The 22,203-nt window shown below is 46.3% G+C and overlaps 1 protein-coding gene across 1 annotated transcript in view; it reads right to left on the reverse strand.

Moving 5' to 3' along the window:
- Nucleotides 1–22,203, reverse strand: part of LOC149360299 (solute carrier family 22 member 6-like) — a 41,759-nt gene that overhangs the window by 5,333 nt on the left and 14,223 nt on the right. Inside the window, exons 5-9 of the mRNA XM_089567826.1 lie at nt 18,856–19,010; nt 14,114–14,282; nt 12,300–12,447; nt 3,361–3,458; nt 1,658–1,809 (exon numbers count right to left, since the gene is read on the reverse strand). Coding sequence (XP_089423952.1) covers nt 1,658–1,809; nt 3,361–3,458; nt 12,300–12,447; nt 14,114–14,282; nt 18,856–19,010 — 722 coding nt within the window. The remainder of the gene's footprint in view (nt 1–1,657; nt 1,810–3,360; nt 3,459–12,299; nt 12,448–14,113; nt 14,283–18,855; nt 19,011–22,203) is intronic.

The following is a 22,203-nucleotide window of genomic DNA, read 5'->3' on the forward strand; positions in this document are numbered from 1 at the left end:
GTCTTGTACTGTGCGAATTCAGTGCTACCAGGTGGACGGAATTATTCGGAGCCCTCCACTACGGCGTCCCCCATAGCCTGAATCGCTTTGGAACGTTAAACATACCTTTTCATGATTATTGCTTAAGTTTCCTTGGTTCTCCTCCATAGATCGCTGTCCAGGTGCCGCAGACCGTGAGAGACGGCATAAGCTGGCCATGCAAGAAAAATTACCATGCTGCCACTAATTTCAATAAACGAGTCCCTGACCACGCAGAGCAGCCAATCAATGCCGTCGCCAAAGAATGTGGAAGTATGTGTCTGTATTTGACACTTCTTACGAGCTTTGTCGGTGCAAATACCGTTCTAAAAAGGTAGTGTGTTGACTGCGTAACAAATTGCCGGAAGATATTCCGTGAGGCTAAGCCGGCCAGGACGCGCAAGCAGTAGGTTGGGCAGCGCTAGCTCTGCTATCAGACAGGCCGAGTTTCTGATTGGAAGTTTGCTCTCCAAAGACCTATTATTTTTTTATGACTGTCGTCAGGAACAACTGAGCAGGAAATGAAATGAATGGATAATATGGTCGGGGGTCCTGGACTCTGTTTCTTATTTTTTTCGTGCCATAAAATATTAACCACTTCCACTGAGTAGTTAGCATGGTCGGCAGCACATGGTGCGTGTACCTAGCTCATCGATATATCCTCTCGCTATACCCATCTCCCCTTTCCATCATCACTTTTGCGTTTACATTTTCGCTTTCCCCGTGCCCGCTTCTCACGCGTTTGCTTTGTATTGTCCGCACACTTTCTTGCACGAAAATTTATATAGTACTAAAGGTCATCCATGCTAAGCAACAGAACTTGGAAGAAGACAAAAAGGCCGAGCAATACGTAAGAGGCGAAGAACAAGAAAATATTCTGTCTACCTAAGGCAGGCGACGCTGATCATCATAAACATGAACAGCAGCAGCAGCAGCCTAACTGTGCCCACTGCAAGAAAAGGTCCTCTACTGGCTGTCTTAAATTAACCTTGTCCTTAACCTTGCCAATTACAGCTAGGTTCGCCTTAATGAATTTCAAGAGCGCCCACGAATTTCAAGAGCGCCCACGAATTTCAGCTGTGCATTCAATACGTTGCGTTATGAACCGGTGGGTAGCTTACCATTCTCATCCAGAATGACATGCAAGCCTCCAGGCACGTTTTGTATGAGTCACAGAGCAGCCTTTGCGACATGCGTGTAACGGACGTATTTTTGTCTGGAAGCACGTTCAAGACTCAGTTGCGTTAATACAATGGTGCACTATCATTTCGCTGGCCTTTGAAAACACTCACAAAATTAAAGTTCATATATCCAAAGTACTCCGCTGTACTGCCCAGATGAACCGCCGGATACAGTCAGTGTCTAATTTCAATAAACAAAAGGCGTTGAGCATCCACGAGGTCAGTTCCTGCAATGCCTCTTATTCTGGTACGGTGGTGAGACAGTGGGGGGGGGGGGGGGGGGGGGGGGCGTCTTTTAAAGTAAAAATGCTAGCTCTAGTCGAACAGCACAGTCCTGCAGACACTGATCCTACAATACCACGCCCAGAGGACTCACTTCTAAGGGCGACATTTCTAGCGTTCGTCCCCACTCGCAGCTCTTCCAGGTAAATGAGCAGGGCGAATTGAGAGAGGCTCACCGTTATGAACAAGCGAGCTTAGGGCCATCGCAAGCGCAGAGGCGAAGAAGCAGCCGGTCGTCGTGCGCCGGTGCCCGTAGCGCTCCATGAAGGCGTACCCCACCATCACGGAGGCCATATCGAGAGAAGCGAGCGTCTTTGCCTCCATAACACTGCGCCGTGTGGGCCCCACGTAGAGCGAAATCAAGCCCATGTACCCCAAGGCGCACGCAAACCTGTAATAATCACCAGAAGAGCCGGCAGCTTCCAGGTTATACTGCCATGCCCACCGTTGCATTGCATGTGGTTCTGCTTGCTCTGTAGAACTATGGGCGCAAATGTAACCTCCAGCATTGTTGTTCAGTCACCAGCACGAAAGAAGTTAGAGAAGAAGATAGACAGGGCACTGCTGGTTATATATGACTTCTCTTCGCCTCCATGATTTTCTCTGGTGTTTGAACACGTGTCATCAACTAGGCCATCTTGCTGTTACGTTGTATAGGCACTGCGTTATTACAGCCTTTATATCCTTTAGAAACAGGCTTAATTACACTGCATCGAGCTACCTGAAATGTTTGTTGTAAGGTTATTTCACAGAACCATCTCTCTTTCTTATGTAAGGCCAATAAAGGAGATTATGTGTGCTGAGTTTGAACGGCAACGCTGAGCTCAGCTAGGGATAGCATCATCAACTTCGAAAGCTTGTGAATCTGTTCTGCTCCTCATTCCCGATCATTTCATTTCCAACGTTTTGTTTTTCGTGCAGGCTCACATCACTTCTTCGTGACGTTCTTTCATGGCAGTTTTCTTTGCCAGAACTAAATTCACTGGCTTCTCTAGGTTCTATCAACCAGGGCTGGATTCAATATTCATTGAAAATAGTCTCAGTGTCTGCGCGGATCTGGGCCTTGTGCGTTGAATGCCCGATAAGGAGCGCTTAAAGATGTTTGCTTTCGGTACTCCTTAATAAAAATACTGCGTATGTTTTAAAGGCACTTTATGATAGCCGCTCGCTTCGAATTATGAATCTGAAAGTGAGAAAGCTGCTTGCGCAGGCATGCCAGAGCAACAAGTGTGTATGTGTGATTGGTTGCTTTTCCTTTTGCGTTTCTAAAACTCCAAATCTGTGAAATGTTCCCCCGGGGCACCTTTCGCTTCAAGCTACACGTTGCGTATTCTGCAGAAGAGGGCAAATACGGGCTGGTTGGTACATGTTTTACGAATTGGAAAAACAGCGCAATCAAAGACGAGACACTTGTGTCTCGTCTCTTGTGTCTCTTGTGTCTCGTCTTTGATTGCGCTGTTTTTCCAATTCGTAAAACGTATTCTCCAGTTTGCTGAATGGAGCGCTCAGTAGCTCAAGGTTCCTTCCCGCGTACTGCAGTGCGATGCTTCGGAATGATAATCTCCGGCTGCCGCTGTATTCAAGCACGTTCAGTGGCTAGAAAGTATCGATGGCGACTTTCAGCGCCGCACTTACCAACCTAGAAGGCATATTCCGATGGTTTAAAGCTTCCAGACAAAAGGCCTCGGAATCGGACAACCCGCATTAGTAGAAAGAGTTGAAATGAACCTAAATTCAACAACGCTCAAATGCTCTCTTATCGGTGCCACTGATAAAACAGCAGCCGGCTGCAACTAGTGTGGATCACTTCGTAATTCTTCTATCTCGGCGCTCAAGGCACCTTTGGGGCGTAAAAAATCGAACTTGCATTGCTACCCACCTGGAGACGAACATAACCAGGACGAAGCGAAAATGATTCGGAGACATGAGCACGCCGCGGAGTGGAGCTCGGATCACCGTGGACCAGCGCTCGTGGCTCTGCAAGTGGAAACATACTTCAGGCTTAAACTATACCGTATATTGTGATAATACTTCAGTACAAATCATTCTAGTAGGATGGACAATTGGGCTAGTTGGTAAAGCTTCATTTTGGGTGCCACAGCGCAAACGGACAAAATACATAAAACAAAGAAATAAAACACAGACCACCAGGGTCCAGCTGAATAAAACAATAGTGCCCATGCCTCAAAAAAAAAACCTGTATACTTGCTGGTATACAATACATGTACAGCGTTTTCTTTTTTTTTTTAACGTTCGACAATTTCATTTCAGGACTGTTAGTTAAACGTCAGCGCGATCTATTCAGGTGAATTGTAGAACAAGGCTGACATTGTGTGCCTATGTGCAATAATAATTCCACAACTATTTATTGAAAATAACTAACCAACATTCTTCCTTTTGACCTTAGGAAGTCAGGTCATATGGCGAAATTGAAGACAGTGAACAAAGAAGGTGGGCCTTGTTCGTAAATTTTTTAATCGGCAATGGCAATGTAGTTTCAAACATCAAGCCTCAAAAATGCGCATTTGAAGGCTCGTTGGGGTGGCTTCGCTGTGTTGCTTATTTATAAAATGGCGCTGTTCGCATTTCTTACGTATCGCATACAGACACCCATTATGTGTTTGATAAAGTAGATGGTAACTTAATGTCGGCGACAATATCATGCGTAGCGGCACCTTTTTACTAATAAGCAGTTCGGTAAAGCCAACTCAACCAGCTTTGAAATGCCTATTATTTGCGTTCGATATTTCGTACCACATCAGCGATTAAGAAAATTTAAAAAGTAGCTTCAACATCGATGTTGACGGCCTTCAATTTCGGAATATAACCCTGCCCTCTTTAATTATTCGGCTAATTATTGAGCCCCATCATTTACATAACGGCCGCCTTGCTAAACAATCCGCCTCCACCAAGCATACATTTATCTTTTTTTTTTCAACTAACAGTCTGGAAACGTTAAAAAATAGCACCATATACATGTATATGTTCTGAAAGGGGGTTTCTGCACAAATGGTACAGGGCGTGGTGTTCACGGCAGGCGACACAAAGCGGCGAGCAGAACGGCGGGCAGCGCAGAAGACGGCCAGTCTAACCCAAGCGATCTCGTGCAGCGCGGCGGCACTTCGTCTTTTAGCGACGCTTCGTCGTCGTCGGCGCCCTGGCAGCGATCGGCCTAGGCGGTATCAGGCGCGGCCGTCGTGGTTCGCTACAATTGCCCCGCGAACGAAGAGGAGCCACCCTGGCGACTTATGGCGAGGGCAAAAGGAGCGGGTCGTAGTAAGTCTTCAGGCGGCTGACGTGGACGGTTTCCCGACCGCGATGGCGCAGGTCCGAAGAGGGGTTGAGCGGCTCCACGACGTAGTTGACTGGCGACGTTTGCTGGACGACACGATAAGGCCCGTGGTATTCTGTTCGAAATTTAGATGACAATCCCGGTGGTGTGCCGGGAACCCATAGCCAAACTAGCCAGGGATCCAACCGGAAAAACGTGTTGCCTGCTAACGTTATCGTGGCGATGCTTTTGGCGGCCTTGGGATTCGGAGGCAAAAGAGCGCGCCAACTGGCGGCAGTCTTCTGCATGCTTTGCGACTTCGGAGAGAGGCGTCCACTCGCAGGCGTCAGGATTATAAGGTAATATGGTGTCCATCGTGGACGACGGCTCACGCTCATACAGAAGGCGTGGCACAGAAGGCGTGGCAGAAGAAGTGGCACTTCTTGAGATTCAGCTGCAGTCCGGCGTCTGTCAGGCAAGTCAAACCCTTCTTTAAGCGTGCAAGGTGTGTGGTGAAATCGGCGGAAAAGACAACAATGTCATCCAGGTAGCAGAGGCAGGTCTGCCATTTCAACTTCCACAAGATGTTATCCATCATCCTATCCACTGTATTAACACCGGTCACTTGCACGCAAATACGCGAACGAAATGTGCCAAAGACTGCTATTGCATCAATTCCAATTCAGCCTACAACTCTTTTCTTTTTACTCCCTCTTGCGGCCTATTATCGCAGAGTGGTGGAGCTGTAAAAGGCTTTCCTCTCTCTAAACGACAGCCTACATTATCTCTGTCCACCCCAAACTGCAATGCGTAGCTGCGCTCAAAAAGGGATCATCTCTTGAACAGCATGCAGTCAGTCGTGACCAATAAGTGAGGCGAATTTGTTGTGAATTTCGCCGGTCCCAAAGCATGACGGGCAACCATTTTTGTCCAGCTGCGCTCCACTAAAGAAACATGTTGAATGCACCTGCCGCACGGGCATCACTGAACTCTTTTTGAACCCCTTCAGCAGAAGTAGTCTTCATCTCGAAGGAGATGAGTGTCGTGTCACGTGGAAGTCCTCAATGGAAGGAAGTTTAAAGTTCCTGGCGAAAGCAGATCGATCTTCTCATTCGAATTTTGAAGCGAGTACTCTAGTTTCAAGTGGGCTCTATTTCCGAGTAAGTAAATAACGTTTTTCTTCAATAATTTCTTCTTTACTAGTAATTATATTTCTTTCTATCTCATGAAGTAAGTATTTCAGCTCACAGGCATGCTCGCACATCGCATGTGCGAAGGTGTAGAAGTGCATGCAAAGAAGCGCTATATGATGAACGACGCATTCGCGCAACTCGCACGACCTCTGCTGGTGAAACGACCGAAGAAGAAATTCGCAGGGTCGCAAACCATTGCACAGGCATTGCACAACACCGCGCGTGGTGTCTAGCAGAACGGAGAAAACCAGTAGAACTTTTTGACGGGTTAGTTGGTACATTGTCTTGAAAGAATGTCGTACGCCAAAAAAGGACGAAACAGGAAGGAAAAACACAGAACAGGAAAGAGGCGCAACTTCCAACTTTAATAACAGGAAAGGAAACCAGGCGCTCTTTTATAGCCGCTGAGCTGCATGAGGGTGCGTGAACTAAAAAACAAATGCGGTGGTGGACGAGTGATAACAACACTGCAACACAGCACAACAAGTCATAGGGAGGTCGCTATTACAAAAGGCATGTTGAAATCTCATGCGAGCGTGAATGATAGCACAGGTTGAACGATTATGAAAAAGGATAAGAACTACCTCTAAGATATTAACAATCATGAAACCGATTGACGGAAGCAGGCGGACTTTGCAAAGGGCATCTAAACGAAACCGTCCAAGAAAGCTAGTTCGTTTCTGGTGAGGAGAACAGAAGGCGTGCTATCGCAGTTGTCTTTTCTTTGATCAATATAAAAAGCCTCAATGACTTCTCTTTCGATTTTTTCCTTTGCCCTGGCTAGAAACCTGGTCTCTTGAAATTTCGGAAAACAATCTTTACACCTGCTACAATGTAAAGCTAGATTGCTTCCCGTCTTGCTTTTTAGGGTCACATTGTGCTGTCGAGCACGCTCATTGAAGCACTGTCCCGTTTGCCCCACATATACTTTGCCACACGTCAAAGGGATCTCGTATACCACATTAGTGGTACATTTTGTGAACATTGTTTGATGTTTGACAGTGCAGGCCTTTTTGACCCGCTTTCCTGACACCATCGGACATATGCTTGCTAGTTTGCAGGGGGCTGAACAAATCAGCCGCACTCCGTGCCTGGAAGCCACTTTTTTCAAATTGTGCGAAAACCCATGCAGGTAAGGTATGACCTGCACAGGTTTGTTTCCAAATTCCCGCTTGTAGTCCGGCTTTTTCATTTTTTGAAGGAGGCTTTCAGACACACTGGTGACCAGTTGCAATGGGTAACCTGCTGACATAACTCTTCTGATCTGATACTGGAAGCTTTCACTGATTTTGTGTGGACAAGATTTTTCTAGGGCCGACCTAATGCAAAGAGAAACTATTCCTCGTTTTACTAATTTGGAGTGGGCGCTATCGTAAGCTAACAGAGACTTCTTTGAGCGAGGTTGATACATCCAACAGACGTGGTTGTTGGTAAAAGAAATCTGTAAATCCAAGAACTGTATACAATCATGATCTGGCTTTTCATGCGTGAACTTCAGGGACGTTGACTTCGAGTTAAAAGCGGTCAGTACGTTTTCGATATGCGAATCTGATTCACACTGGGCCGGCACATCAAGCAGAACAAGATAATCGTCAACGTATCTAAAAATGCATGAGACAGCTGTGCCGCAAAAACTGGAATCAAGTCGTCGATCAAATGAAGCCAGAAAAATTTCACACAAAACTGGAGCAACTGACGACCCTATACAGATTCCTTGATTTTGCACAAAAAAATTTTCTTCGAAACAAACAGCTGTGGAATTAAGATAGAACACTAAGAGTTCTAAAAAGTTCTCTACTGTGAGCCCCACTTCATTTTGAAACTTTACTTCCCCGTATTCTTCCAGTTGTTCTCTAACAGCCGCGAACAAACCATCATGAGGCACAGAGTAAAAAAGGTCTTCTATGTCTATAGAAAATCCGGTAGTAGCAGCAAGCTTTCCTTCTTCTAAGACCTGCACTATTTCTCTTGAGCTTCGGACACGGTAGGGATCCCCTCCCGCTATTCTGTCCAAATGGCGTCGTAGAAATCCACTCACCGCTTTCTGCCACGTATCTCTTTCAGACACAATGCTTCGTAGAGGGCATGCCGGCTTGTGCGTTTTCCCTGAAAAGAAGATCTCAAGGTGCCCTGTCTGAAACTACTGGCCCGAATGAACCTGGATACATTAGGAAAGGCTGTCAAGAATGCTAAGACAGGGCACCTTGAGATCTTCTTTTCAGGAAAAACGCACAAGCCGGCATGCCCTCTACGAAGCATTGTGTCTGAAAGAGATACGTGGCAGAAAGCGGTGAGTGGATTTCTACGACGCCATTTGGACAGAATAGCGGGAGGGGATCCCTACCGTGTCCGAAGCTCAAGAGAAATAGTGCAGGTCTTAGAAGAAGGAAAGCTTGCTGCTACTACCGGATTTTCTATAGACATAGACCTTTTTTACTCTGTGCCTCATGATGGTTTGTTCGCGGCTGTTAGAGAACAACTGGAAGAATACGGGGAAGTAAAGTTTCAAAATGAAGTGGGGCTCACAGTAGAGAACTTTTTAGAACTCTTAGTGTTCTATCTTAATTCCACAGCTGTTTGTTTCGAAGAAAATTTTTTTGTGCAAAAGCAAGGAATCTGTATAGGGTCGTCAGTTGCTCCAGTTTTGTGTGAAATTTTTCTGGCTTCATTTGATCGACGACTTGATTCCAGTTTTTGCGGCACAGCTGTCTCATGCATTTTTAGATACGTTGACGATTATCTTGTTCTGCTTGATGTGCCGGCCCAGTGTGAATCAGATTCGCATATCGAAAACGTACTGACCGCTTTTAACTCGAAGTCAACGTCCCTGAAGTTCACGCATGATAAGCCAGATCATGATTGTATACAGTTCTTGGATTTACAGATTTCTTTTACCAACAACCACGTCTGTTGGATGTATCAACCTCGCTCAAAGAAGTCTCTGTTAGCTTACGATAGCGCCCACTCCAAATTAGTAAAACGAGGAATAGTTTCTCTTTGCATTAGGTCGGCCCTAGAAAAATCTTGTCCACACAAAATCAGTGAAAGCTTCCAGTATCAGATCAGAAGAGTTATGTCAGCAGGTTACCCATTGCAACTGGTCACCAGTGTGTCTGAAAGCCTCCTTCAAAAAATGAAAAAGCCGGACTACAAGCGGGAATTTGGAAACAAACCTGTGCAGGTCATAGCTTACCTGCATGGGTTTTCGCACAATTTGAAAAAAGTGGCTTCCAGGCACGGAGTGCGGCTGATTTTTTCAGCCCCCTGCAAACTGGCAAGCATATGTCCGATGGTGTCAGGAAAGCGGGTCAAAAAGGCCTGCACTGTCAAACATCAAACAATGTTCACAAAATGTACCACTAATGTGGTATACGAGATCCCTTTGACGTGTGGCAAAGTATATGTGGGGCAAACGGGACAGTGCTTCAATGAGCGTGCTCGACAGCACAATGTGACCCTAAAAAGCAAGACGGGAAGCAATCTAGCTTTACATTGTAGCAGGTGTAAAGATTGTTTTCCGAAATTTCAAGAGACCAGGTTTCTAGCCAGGGCAAAGGAAAAAATCGAAAGAGAAGTCATTGAGGCTTTTTATATTGATCAAAGAAAAGACAACTGCGTTAGCACGCCTTCTGTTCTCCTCACCAGAAACGAACTAGCTTTCTTGGACGGTTTCGTTTAGATGCCCTTTGCAAAGTCCGCCTGCTTCCTTCAATCGGTTTCATGATTGTTAATATCTTAGAGGTAGTTCTTATCCTTTTTCATAATCGTTCAACCTGTGCTATCATTCACGCTCGCATGAGATTTCAACATGCGTTTTGTAATAGCGACCTCCCTATGACTTGTTGTGCTGTGTTGCAGTGTTGTTATCACTCGTCCACCACCGCATTTGTTTTTTAGTTCACGCACCCTCATGCAGCTCAGCGGCTATAAAAGAGCGCCTGGTTTCCTTTCCTGTTATTAAAGTTGGAAGTTGCGCCTCTTTCCTGTTCTGTGTTTTTCCTTCCTGTTTCGTCCTTTTTTGGCGTACGACATTCTTTCAAGGAGAAAACCACTGTGGCCAGAACATCAAGAACATGTTCATTGTTTTAGGCAAATATGTTTTTTGATGTGTGTGACAGTTACACTGTGTAAAAAGAAAGCATTATAAAATATTTTCAGCTCTTTCAATCTTCATTCTTCTATGTGTTTGCGCTAAATCAACAGCGCCTATTGTGCCCCTGGCGGACCCTCTGGGAAACTCATTATAGGCCGTGCGACAGGCCGACCACTTCCTCAAGTGAAACTTCCTTGCGCTCCTTTAGGCCAAAGTATATCAAGGAAATTCCGAGTAGGGTGTATGACAGCGGTATAAGTCGCACTTATTTCAACGACACCAGAGCAGGATGATCGATCTCGACGGCGGGGGCATGATGAGGCTTGGTTCCTGCGCTGAAAGGGATGACAGGTCTGGCTGGGCACTTATACACGACAGACTACGCGCAGGAGTTCAGTTCATCACCTGTTTTGGTCCTGTACAACCGATTAAATCCATACGTTTCGGTTAAACTTAACAGGCATCGTTTACCAAACTAGTACCCCGAAACAGCAATGCATTTATTTTTTTCTAGCCGGACTAGCCTACCGTTTTTAACTTGTCGAGACGTGGTACCAGCTTTTTGCAGATGACCATACTATATGAGCTACACGCCGGAAACGTTGAACTGGAAACCCCACATCCTAACCAGGTAGTTGCTTTAAACGCAATGAGACGCAATACCGTTACTAACCGAGAACGTCTGTGCACGAGCAAAGCACCCCGAACGACGGAATAGAAAGGTTGTGCTGACAGCTGTGCACAGAGCATGCTCCATACCGTAGACAAAGATACCCTTGCTTATCTGTAAAATTCCCTTTTTTTTTGCAGAAGTTTAGAAAAATTCTGCGATTCCCAGAATTATTTTCTAGCAATGTTTTACATTCACTGCTCCTAATTCCTTCGGAGTAATAAAGTCATGACCGCGAAAATTTTGCACATAGTAGTCGTTTCGCGCTCCACCACGCGCAGGAGAATTGTGCGTCTTTCACAGAAACTTCATGGTTGGAAAAAAAAAACACTTTGCTGCGGCAAGCTCATCTCGGATACATAGTTTCAAGGTCTTCAAAATGGCGTGTGGCAATGATGTTGCAAAGTGTTATCGTGCTCGGTTCTGTAGGAAACTCCAGTCCATAGAAAAAAAAGGCTACTCTTTAGATGCTCAAGAAAGAGCCTTAACTTAGGATGAAAAGTACCTGAGATTTGTATTTTCAACGCCCACAGTGTGCCCGAGTCATTCGCTGTTTCAACTAACCTAACCAGTACTGCTAGCAGATGGCAGCACGAGGCGAAATCATGTAAAAGCCTGAAGTCAAGCGGTGTTAGCCCAATGTATTTAGACGATTTGTATTGCCTTGCCCAGGCTGTGACCTTTACGTTTAGCTTAAATTGCTTGTGGCTGCAAAAATTGCCATAGTTTCCGTGCTAATTCTTAAAATTCCCTGACAGCTCATTGAAATTGTCTTGCCTTCTTTAGCCCAATTTCGTGCAAAATTCTCCGAGAAAAATACAAATTCTCCGAAAGGAACTTGACTGGCTGGGCAAAGTGGCTGCTTTCAAGATGAAGCGATATAATACTAGTGCGTAAACACTAGTAAAGACAAGCTGGACACCTGCATTCGTGGCGTTTTGTTCGTTTGCACAGTCGTCATCCGTTAGCAGAGTGGTTTCTTGGGCGAGTTGGTTTACCATATTGAAATATACCTGCGCTTAAAAGACACGGACTGAAAGAAAGAGACACACACACAAAGCGCTGGACTTACAACTGAATTTTTATTCGGGAAACACTGCTCTTTATGCACACCAGCAGCTGATAAAAATGGAAGATGGTAACACCCGGATGATAAAAATTGACAACTGTCTCGTCACATGTCCAATCCTACCTTCCCTTTTGTAAAAATGCCCTTTCCTTTTATAGTAGTGAAAGGGACGTGCTACTCACACATGCCACCCCACTGTCCGCTACGCTATGCTATGCGTGTCTTTTAAGCGCAGGTATATTTCAAAATGTCATCCGTTAGCCTGGGTACAAAATCTCGGAGCGTTGTCAACAAAAGACCTGGCCCGACTGTGAGCAAGTTATCTTTTTTTTTTCTCCAGTGTTCCAAGCGTGTAGCCCGTTTTAATCTTCGTCGATTAGTGTACCAAGTTTCATCGTGCTTAATATTCGTTAGCGGTTGGCAAATGTGTTTTCTGTGCTAGTCTCTACGCAAAGGTAGCTGTCTCAACGTCACATATATCACCGGTCCTTTTAGGAGCAGCTATGTCGGCGAAGCGCTCACCCTGTCTATCTCGTTGCGGGCGTTCCTCCAGAGGGCCATGGATCGATGTCGGCTGATGCCGTTGAGGCGCGCCGCATGCATCATCACCACCTCGGCCTCTTCGAACATTCCGCGGGCCACTAACCACCGCGGGGACTCCTTCACCACCCTAAAGATCAGCGACGGGCCCGGTGGCGACACGCGTTAGGCGATCGCTCAGCGCTCGCAAGACAACAGCCACCTCAGGTTTCCCACTACGTTAAAAGGGAGCATGTTTGACTACGTTACTGTTTCGTTAAGACTAACACCCTTTAAAGTTTTCACTTCTGGGAGCAGCCATATTTGTACTGCCCTTCGGTACCTCCCCCTCTTTTAAGTGAATTCCTTAGGCAGCCTAGTGAGAATGAGCAGCACAGATCACGCCAGTGGTAAGCCGTGAAACTGACCATGGTGCAACGCAGCAAGCACGGCAGTCAAAGCGACGAGGCGACAACAAACGTCGGCCTTAGTCCGTGTCTCCCACCTTTGTTCATCGTTCCTTCCAGGTGGCGCTGCTGTCAATATTATTGATGCCTACGATTTAGCAGCGAGCTAAGTACTCTCAAGGTTACAAAGGCAATTTCACCGAAAATGTTCTGATGCTTGTAGGTTGCGTTCGACTTTGCGGCTTGCAAGTTTCCTTTTTATGGTTCCTCATTTTTTATGGATACGATGTGTCGAGAAAATAACATGCTCACGTGAAGTACGGAATGAGAATACCAGGTCAATCAAATGCCTTTTATTTACCTACGCGTATTGTATGAATACGATTCTTAGGGGCTTTTCCAAGGATTTAAAATATGCGTATTTACCAAAGTTCCCCTGGTGGCACGCGACCTCCTTTTCCTAATATGAGCCGAGACTATTTTCCGCAACAAACTAATTGGCTGCGCATTGTAAATTCACACAAAAAAGAACGTAAAACCAGATGTAACAGGAGTTCTCTGTTGTCTTTTGTTACTTTCGAACACTTCAATACAGCCACGAAAAGCATGAAAATCCCAAGAAGGTGGGCAAAAGAAATTTTCCTAGGTTTTTTTCTTGCTTTCAAGTGTTGAGTCAGCCATTTATTAAGATGATCATCAGATTTTCGTTGCTATCCGGCAATGATTTCGAATTGGATTTCACCTTACTTGTAGTTTAAGTGTCGAATTCAGCAACTGAAAAATGGTGAAGCCATCACAAGTAGGAATTCCACTACTTTAGACATTAGAAACTACAGTATGCTCGCATATTCACTGCTTCGTCAGTTTATATAAGCCAGTTCTTACACTAGCGTGATCCAGAATTAGGATTTGCAGCGAGTGAAGAAGCAGCATGCATATTACGGTTTTTGCATGTCTCAGGTAATCTCGTCCCTACCACATCACAACAACCACTTCACTGCTAAAATCGAAAAACCGTGCGCGCGAGAAAAAAAGCACGATTACAAATTACTTACTGAGAGCGGCCGAATTGCGCGCTTAGCTAGGTTTCCCTTAACACATCATAACGCGGAATTTTTTATCTCTACACATTTAAAAGCACAGGCTGACATGAGATTATAAGTTACTCAACCATAGCCTGCGCGGAAATTGGTCACGTCTCCTAATTGGACACACTTGCATAAATCAGAAATGATTCCTGAAGTATGAAAGCAGGTTTTTGCTCCTACGAGGGGCTCAGGTATTACCCTAAATGAAAGACGTGAACTAGTGCAGAGAGTTGAATTTCTAGCAATAATAAAATCTCATTTAGATTCAGTGACCTTAGCGTGTTGTGCTCGAAAGAGACAAAAGGGAGAAGGGAGAACTCACAGGAATGCCACGGCGCATGCGCAGACGGGTAACGAACAGCAAAGCTGGACGGCCCGCCAAGAAAGCTTGTGCTGGTCCATCACTGCCATGAAGAGCTGGCCGAAGGAGAACCCGAACTGGGACATCATGACGTACGCGGCGCGGTACTCGCTGCCCACGATTTCGAACACTGCAACACGCGTGGTCGCGCAAAAGGGAACGCGTCAGAAGCTGTTGCCACCGCATCGCGTGGAACGGAAGCGGCACTGGGTGCTTTTGTCGCACATGGTCGACCCAACGTTTCTAGCTGCCTGCACGCTATGTTGCCTCCGCAATAGGCCCAGCATTGTAGCTAATGAATTCAATGTTGCGCATTTACGGCACTAACTGTAAAGTAATCTTATGCTGCACTAAAAGGCACAGGCGTTGTCGTAGACTACGCATACCCAATGTCGAATACTTATGTGATTACAATCCTCCTCTTTCGGGGAACTTGCAGGCGCGCTTATTCCGCTGACACGGATCCGCGGCTTACTGTCGACAGTCGCACAGTAGGTTTTCTCTGGGCGAATAAATCCTGCTAAATTCCATGCCACCTTCAAGCAAAGTTATTGTGGTGGTCGAAAGCGTAGATGCCTTAATGAAAGGTTAAGGGTGCTTGTAACGTTTGAAGAAGGTGAAGGAGCCCTTCTGCGTATCATTGTCACGACTGTGAGTGTTAGCCAAGCTTTATAAGATGTCTTACTGCTGCACGACAAAATTACCAATTCATATAAGATCAAATATTGGTGAGAGAAAGGCCACCATTGGGAGCAAAGGGTTTCAACTGTGCTTCAGTTCTGCCCTTGCGAAAAAAAAAGCACTTCTTCTTTTAATCAAAAAATGGGAATACCACACAAAGACGACGCCTACGCCGTCTGCTTAAGACCAACCTGCTAGCAATGCGAAATTCTTGTGGCGCAAAACTAGCGAAGAGCTCTGCCGCGCATTCGTCGCACAGTGCTATATGTAAGGAAGCAGCGAATGACACCGGGGCGCGACACTATCCGGCCAGGTGCTGTGTGTAATTGCCGCAGCGGCACTAATTACATGCAGTGAGCGGGAAGCGCGTAAGAAGTGGCTAGGTATACTAACGAATAGCGCTCACAAAAAGAGGCAAGAATAGCCGAAAGAACCAAAGCGCGGACTGCGCCTGCACCGCATCCAGCAAGGTTTTGAGCAGCAACCGGGCCGAAACACAGGGTACATACTATGGCCGTTGCCAGAAATTCGTGAGCCTTGTAGGGGCACACTTCACATGAGCAGTGCACCTGACGTGGTTTTCAAAGTTGTTCCTACACACTCTGGTGCAAGCGAGACGGGATGCCCCTAAACAGCCCTAGCAATGTCGATCGTTAGAACACACTCTTTCGAAGCTAATAAATAGTTCCGAATCACAACTGACACAAGTGAGAAGATTGTTTCTAAACATTCCTTACACTGTTTGCGTTACACCAAAAAAACCTCTGAGCCATTGCAGAAAGGAAAAACTTGCATTCACTTCACTTGAGAAGACAGCTCGGTACTCTCGGCGTCGATACCTAGCACCTCAAAAATATGTGCTGGCTTCGATTCCAGATACGTTTATGTTTTATCAGAAACGTGAAGATTCATGCCAAATGAAGCACTAGTTTTAACAACTGCAGAATCATGCTCCACACGTAGCGAAAGCCAGCGGCGGCTGGGGCCGTTGCGAGCGGAAAGGTCGGAAACCCGGGGGGCGTTGAGCAAAAACCAGTTCTTCGCGCCCATTGGCTCATGTCTGCTGATTTTCGGACAAGCAGTGGAGGACTAGCAAAAATATCCGAAGCAGCTATAGAGGGAGCGAACTGTCTAATTTCGTGCTGCGTGCGAGGGGGAAACGCCGCCGTACTAAGTTGTTGCGTTGTTCGAAGGTTTCTTGATTCCTGGAGGTCGGCCTTGATGCGAATGGCGAGATCGTTTCTATGCCACTTCAGCTGTTCCAACGCTGTCCTAAAAATCCTCGTACAGGAAGCTCGGGCTGTACTTTCGGTGTCGGTATTATTATCCGAGATTCGTTTTTAACGTTACAGAGTTAAGGATGCCGTGCTACAGAAAAGTCGGCGTCGTCGTCGGCGCCGTAGCCGTGAGGAAAAAACCCACAAGAAGTCCCCAGAGAAACAACCTAGTGGGCAGATGGGCCACCTAGGTCACGTGACCTTGTGTCGTCATCAAAATCTGCCTACGAAGGGAGGCGACAGTTAAATTAAGCACCGGTCTCGATTCGCACAAGGCCCACTGATGGCAGCATCTGCCATCGCAGCGCTGTGGCCCAACGCCTAACGGCTCATCAACTGCGCCAGGAGTGGTGAGCGGACTCGCAGCGATCTATCTCTGTTATGTTGATGATGACCAATTCAGCATATATAGGCACTAAACCATTAACTTCGTGTCATATACTAAAGCGCAGCTTAAGTGTTCCATCTAATTTATTTGCAGTGTTTGTGTGTGTCACTGTGTCCCACTACTTCGCCCACGCAAGAGTTGTACCATGGGCTGTGATGCTCATGCCTCGACGGCCGGAACACCGCATGGGACCAAAACGCTCATGGTGGATGTGGTGTTACCCCAATGTGGAACGAAAGAAACGCTTAATCAGCACACCCACAACAGGTATTCTGCTGTACCCCCTGGTCTTGTTAAAGTGGAAGGAGATACTGTAAACGATAAACAAATGTTTAGTCCGCTGCACTTAGTGCATACACCTTTCAAGGTACGCATGGCGAAAGAATTTTCTATCACTCTGTCAAAGACATAAATCTTTACGATTTCAGCAGCGCGAACACGGTTAGGCAAAAACAGACAGAAAGGGGGACAGGACAGAGCGCTGAACTATCAACTTTATTTCAAGAAAGACCAAGACCCCGCTCTTAAATACACACGCCACAGAAACGCCCACCTGGGGGATCTATCTAAGCACAACACAATCAGAGCGCGAACGAGTATATTATCACTTTTTCCCGGGTTTTCAAGGATACAAAGAGCATGAGTGCTAACAAAGAAAAGACTAAAAACCGGTGAAAGACATGTAAAAAGCATGGAACAACAGGACTGAGGGTGCATGAAGGTCTAAAGAAAACACAAGCAAAAAGGCTAAAAACACAGGAATGATTGCTACAAGCCTTTTTGCTTGTGTTTTCTTTAGACCTTCATGCACCCTCAGTCCTGTTGTTCCATGCTTTTTACATGTCTTTCACCGGTTTTTAGTCTTTTCTTTGTTAGCACTCATGCTCTTTGTATCCTTGATAGCCCGGGAAAAAGTGATAATATACTCGTTCGCGCTCTGATTGTTGTGCTTAGATAGATCCCCCAGGTGGGCGTTTCTGTGGCGTGTGTATTTAAGAGCGGGGTCTTGGTCATTCTTGAAATAAAGTTGATAGTTCAGCGCTCTGTCCTGTCCCCCTTTCTGTCTGTTTTTTCCTAACCGTGTTCGCGCTGCTGAAATCGTATGGATTCCCACCAACTAGCCCGCCAGATTGTGTTATACAGAAATCTTGAGCTTAAACGGCGTTTGCCTGCGTCGATGAAATACTGGTCGGCAGTGCAGAACCAGACGACACGTTTGCACTTCCCCGCACCAGAGTCTCTATACTTCGCATATTTTCTGGCACTCACATGAGCTAAAGCTACCCGCACATTACCAAGCCTCGACAAGGCCTTCAATTTCTAAGTATAAAGTTTTACTATTCTTGAGGGCACCGAGTTTGCATTACAAAGCGCTTCTTTCTGCGCCTCCCACTTTTAATTCAGTGCCTATAAGGAGTTTTCTCACAAGAACAATAGCGTGACGTTACTCTACGAACTGTCAGTTGTCAAAAAAGTTTATTCAGAGTGCGCCGCACGCTATAAACCAGACGTGAAATCATGCGGTCGCGTGTGTACCTTCAAAAGAGCTACTACTGGGGCTAGTTGGAAATACATAGTTGAAGGAATTGGTGAGCGCTAAAAACCACGAAAAAAGGACGAACACACAGGACGAAGCGTTTCCTGACAACTCCGAAGTGTATTGAACACTTCGGAGTTGTCAGAAAGCTGTGGAAGAAAGTATTGAACACTTCGGAGTTGTCAGGAAGCGCTTCGTCCTGTGTGTTCGTCCTTTATTCGTGGTTTTTAGCGCTCACCAATTCCTTCAAGTGTGTACCTTCAGTCTGAAAAAGAACAAGAGGTCGTCCATGCGCGAGCTTTCCAAGAAAAATCAAGTGAAATACGTACATTTTACACGCTTCACTGATCAGCTGTCTCTCCACGACAATCTCCGTTATTGCAAAACTAAATCTGACCATCTGTTTTACGTCCATACGTAACTACATCCTTACAAGAACCACAGCACGTTCAGTGATTATTGCAGGAATTTTAAAGAACGCTAAAATATGAGAGGGCTTCCAACTTACGGAATCGAACGGTAACAACTATTTTCTTCTTAATAACCCGGACTAAAATGCAATAAGCATCGCAAACATGTTCTCGAAGCATACTCAATTTATCTCTGCAATATTGCAATACAGTAAGCGTCCACAAACACAAACTTGTTACATCGCATAATGCTTACCTCCGACTACAGAGCTTTCTCGGTGGCGGCTTACACAAACAGCGCACCACGCACAGTGTGCGCGCCCGCCAATACAGTTCAAGCAGGGACGGTACAGGCGCTTAAGTAAAGCGACATTTTCTCACGAAGAAGGAATCAAGAAACTCAGACTCACAAAGCACTGAGCTGGTGACGAAGGTCACGGCCAGGCAGGATCCCAGGGCGAAGCGGCACAGCGCGAAGAACAGCAGAGACTCCACGAAGTAGGCGGACAGAGAGAAGGCTACCGACGCCACCACAGACGCGAGGATCACCGGACGCCGGCCGGCCCTGCGTCCCATTCGAAGTGAGGGCAAATCTTCAGAAAAGTAGGGAATTTCAACGCCATAGCGTTAGAGTTCACGTAGGGCGGCAAATCCGGGGATTTAAGAAACAATTTCCGCTCGACGGCAACCCCTGTAGCGTGGAAACGAAATTCACGCTCCTTGATGACAATCTGACTTCACAAGCACATTACCGAACGCGGGTAATTCAAACCTGTTCAAACACCCCACAACGATCACGAAGTTCGACAATGATGACGTCACTGAACAACTGCTCGCTCGCCTACACGGTCGTGACGTCCTTCCACCAGCATTACGTAGTGCCTCTGAAGAGACGCATGAAAATAAAAATGGCCGTGGCGGGACTCGAACTCCTGCAGCTTGGGTGGAGATCCGGACGGCATACCTCTCGAGCCCGGTGAGGTTGGCCTGAGGGTAAACATTGCAGACATGTAAAAAAACAAATGTTGTCTAAGCACTGCATGCTACCAGCATTCCTTCTTACTGTCTACAGCGAGAGAATAGAACACACTGCCAGTGAATGTGGTGCTCGCATCGGGTGTGGATGTGTTCTCTGCTGGAGTTCGTGATTTGTTGGTATAGTGCCTGATATATAATGCGCTTTTCATTTGTGTTGGGCATGGTCTTTTCACATTGTTTTCTGTTTCGTTGCAGCGAGAGTTTTGTGCATGTTTGTTTGTTGAGTACAGGTGTTAGAAATTTTTTTAAATTTTTAAATTTTTTTAAAAATTTTTTTAAATGTTAAAACTTGGCACCGACTGGGTGGTGCTTGTGTTTTGTTTGTCGTGTTCCGCCTTTGTAATCTTTACTACCCTTGTGTCACTCCTATCTTGGTCCAGACCGGCCTGATAGTATCTCTAATAAATAACTGAATAAAAAGGAGGCTTATGTGCGCGCTTTGCGATTCACAGTACACTACAGAGCGATGAAGGCTTGGTTTATTAAGGTTTAACGTCCCAAAGCGACTTGGGCTATGAGGAACGCCGTAGTGAAGGGCTCCAGAAATTTCGACCAGCTGGGGCTCTTTAACGTGCACTGACATCGCACACTACACAAGTTTCAATCCTTTCGCTTCCATAGAGGTGCGATCGCTGCTTCTGGGATCGAACCCGCGCCTTTCGGTTCAGCAGCCGAGCACTCTAACCACTGAGCCACCACGGCGGCTTAATATCTCCGAGTTACTCACCAATTCCTGCAGCCAATTGACAAAGCCTACGCGTATGAGCAACCGAAATACACTTTATATGTTTTAATGGAACCGGCATGAGGCGGCTGCTGGAATTATTAGTGTGGCGGAGAGCAACACAGCGCTGAGAGGTGATGTGCAAAGTCTCCATACATTAAACGGGCTAGGATGCTTACTTCCTGTCCGCCCTATACAAGGGAACAGCCCCAAGCCATCACAGTTATCACCGACAGTAGGTTTTCGATCATTTTGTTTCGCACGGAACGCCGGACTTTTTACTGATAGGCTATACATACCCTCGCATCAATATACCCTAGCTTTGCGCACCTCATAGGTTGCAGGGGCAAGATCCCAACACGCACCGCTCTATAGGGTGGAGCTAAACGTGCGAATAGTGTTCAACCCTGGATTATACTTGCGCCGTTTTCCTGTAAAATGAACGCATAGAGGTCGCAGCGCTCAATGTCTGTGGCGCCTATTTCTCTGGCAGGCACGGTCAACAAAGTTCTTCGTTCTACCGCACTTTCTGACTTTCGTCTCAGATATTACTGTTGTTCGGTGCTTCTCCTCGAGCTACCTTCTGTGGATGCAGGTCCACCGCACACAGGAATTCCGTATGCTAGCTGCCTCTCTTCTTCCTATCATTTTTTTTAATGCGAAAGCATTACTAGTCACTTTACGAGAAAAGCCGGCGACTTGTATTTGTAGAGTGTGTAGAAAACCCCAGCGATTGCACAAAAAAAAATAGGGTGGCGTCATCAAGTGGCACTATGAAGCACACAGCAACCCGAGCACCGCAACTTACGACAGTCCTATGCATGTCGTAGGTCTAAATATACTCGGCACTGGCCGAACTCCACGTGGCGCCAGTTTCCCAACACTCGTGCCAGAATATTGACGCCACCGTTTGCCGTACAGCGTTCCGGGTGGTGCCATACGATTTCTCACTGCACATCGCTGGCATGCGGTAGCCAAGTTGGAAGCTAGCTTGCGACAGAGATTCGAACTGAAGACATATGCGCCTCCAACTGTATACGCCTTCCCAGACTTTCGCGTCAAAACTGTGATCCAACCGTCTGCCGTACAGAGTTCCGGGTGGTGTCAAAGGCTCATGTATATGCGTGGGTGGTGTTACACATTAGGGCAGCGCAAACGGCGCAGTCAATGAGTACACCGCCTGTGGTGCGCCATCTTGTCCCTGGATTTCGTTGCGGCCCGTTCTGTATGCGCTTGCGCAATGAACAGTGCACCAAAAGCGCTCACACATTCCAACACGTAAGCACTTTTAAGTATCTTTACCGAATTTTATTTTTTTTACTGATGCAAAAACATTAGAAGCCTCATCAGCAACAAATTCCGGCGGCGTTAACCACCAGCAATTAGCCAAACCCACCTCCCTCCTGTGGCGCCACCATGGCCTCGCATGACTTCAGCAGTGCACCATAACACAGTGACATCCGCAACAAAAGAAAATGAATTTTTGTACCGAAAGGTACACAACTATAGCTGCGACGAATTTCGCCGTGAGCCTCCGAATGGCGTGTGTTCCAATGCACATATGCTTAATCATGTATGGTCCACTTAGTGGACCACCCTTGACCTTGAACTTTGAAGTTCAACTTTCCCTAACGACACCCATTTCGCCGTAAGCCTCCGAATGGCCTTGAAACGACCTTGAGATAAGTAATGGTTGCACATCTGCCTTCCCATCTTTACACCACCTTGGTCCTGCACCACTTGACCTTTAACTTTGAACATTGAACTTGACCTTGGCATCTGACCTTGACCTTTGAACTGCATTTTGACCTCTGACCTTTCGAGTTGGTGGTAGAAGGCGGTTAGAAGCCACGTGGTAATCACGGGGTGTCAGGTGATTCAGTTTACACTTGTGACGTTAGAGTATGGGGTATATAAACTGGAGCTGTGCGCTCAGCTTTCGCTACGTGAAAAATCGGTTCAGCAAACACTTGTATTTGCAGGTGCAGGTGCAGGG

This window comes from Amblyomma mixtum, chromosome 2, assembly GCF_055824585.1.
Source record: "Amblyomma mixtum isolate Tamu chromosome 2, ASM5582458v1, whole genome shotgun sequence".
NCBI lineage: Eukaryota > Metazoa > Arthropoda > Arachnida > Ixodida > Ixodidae > Amblyomma > Amblyomma mixtum.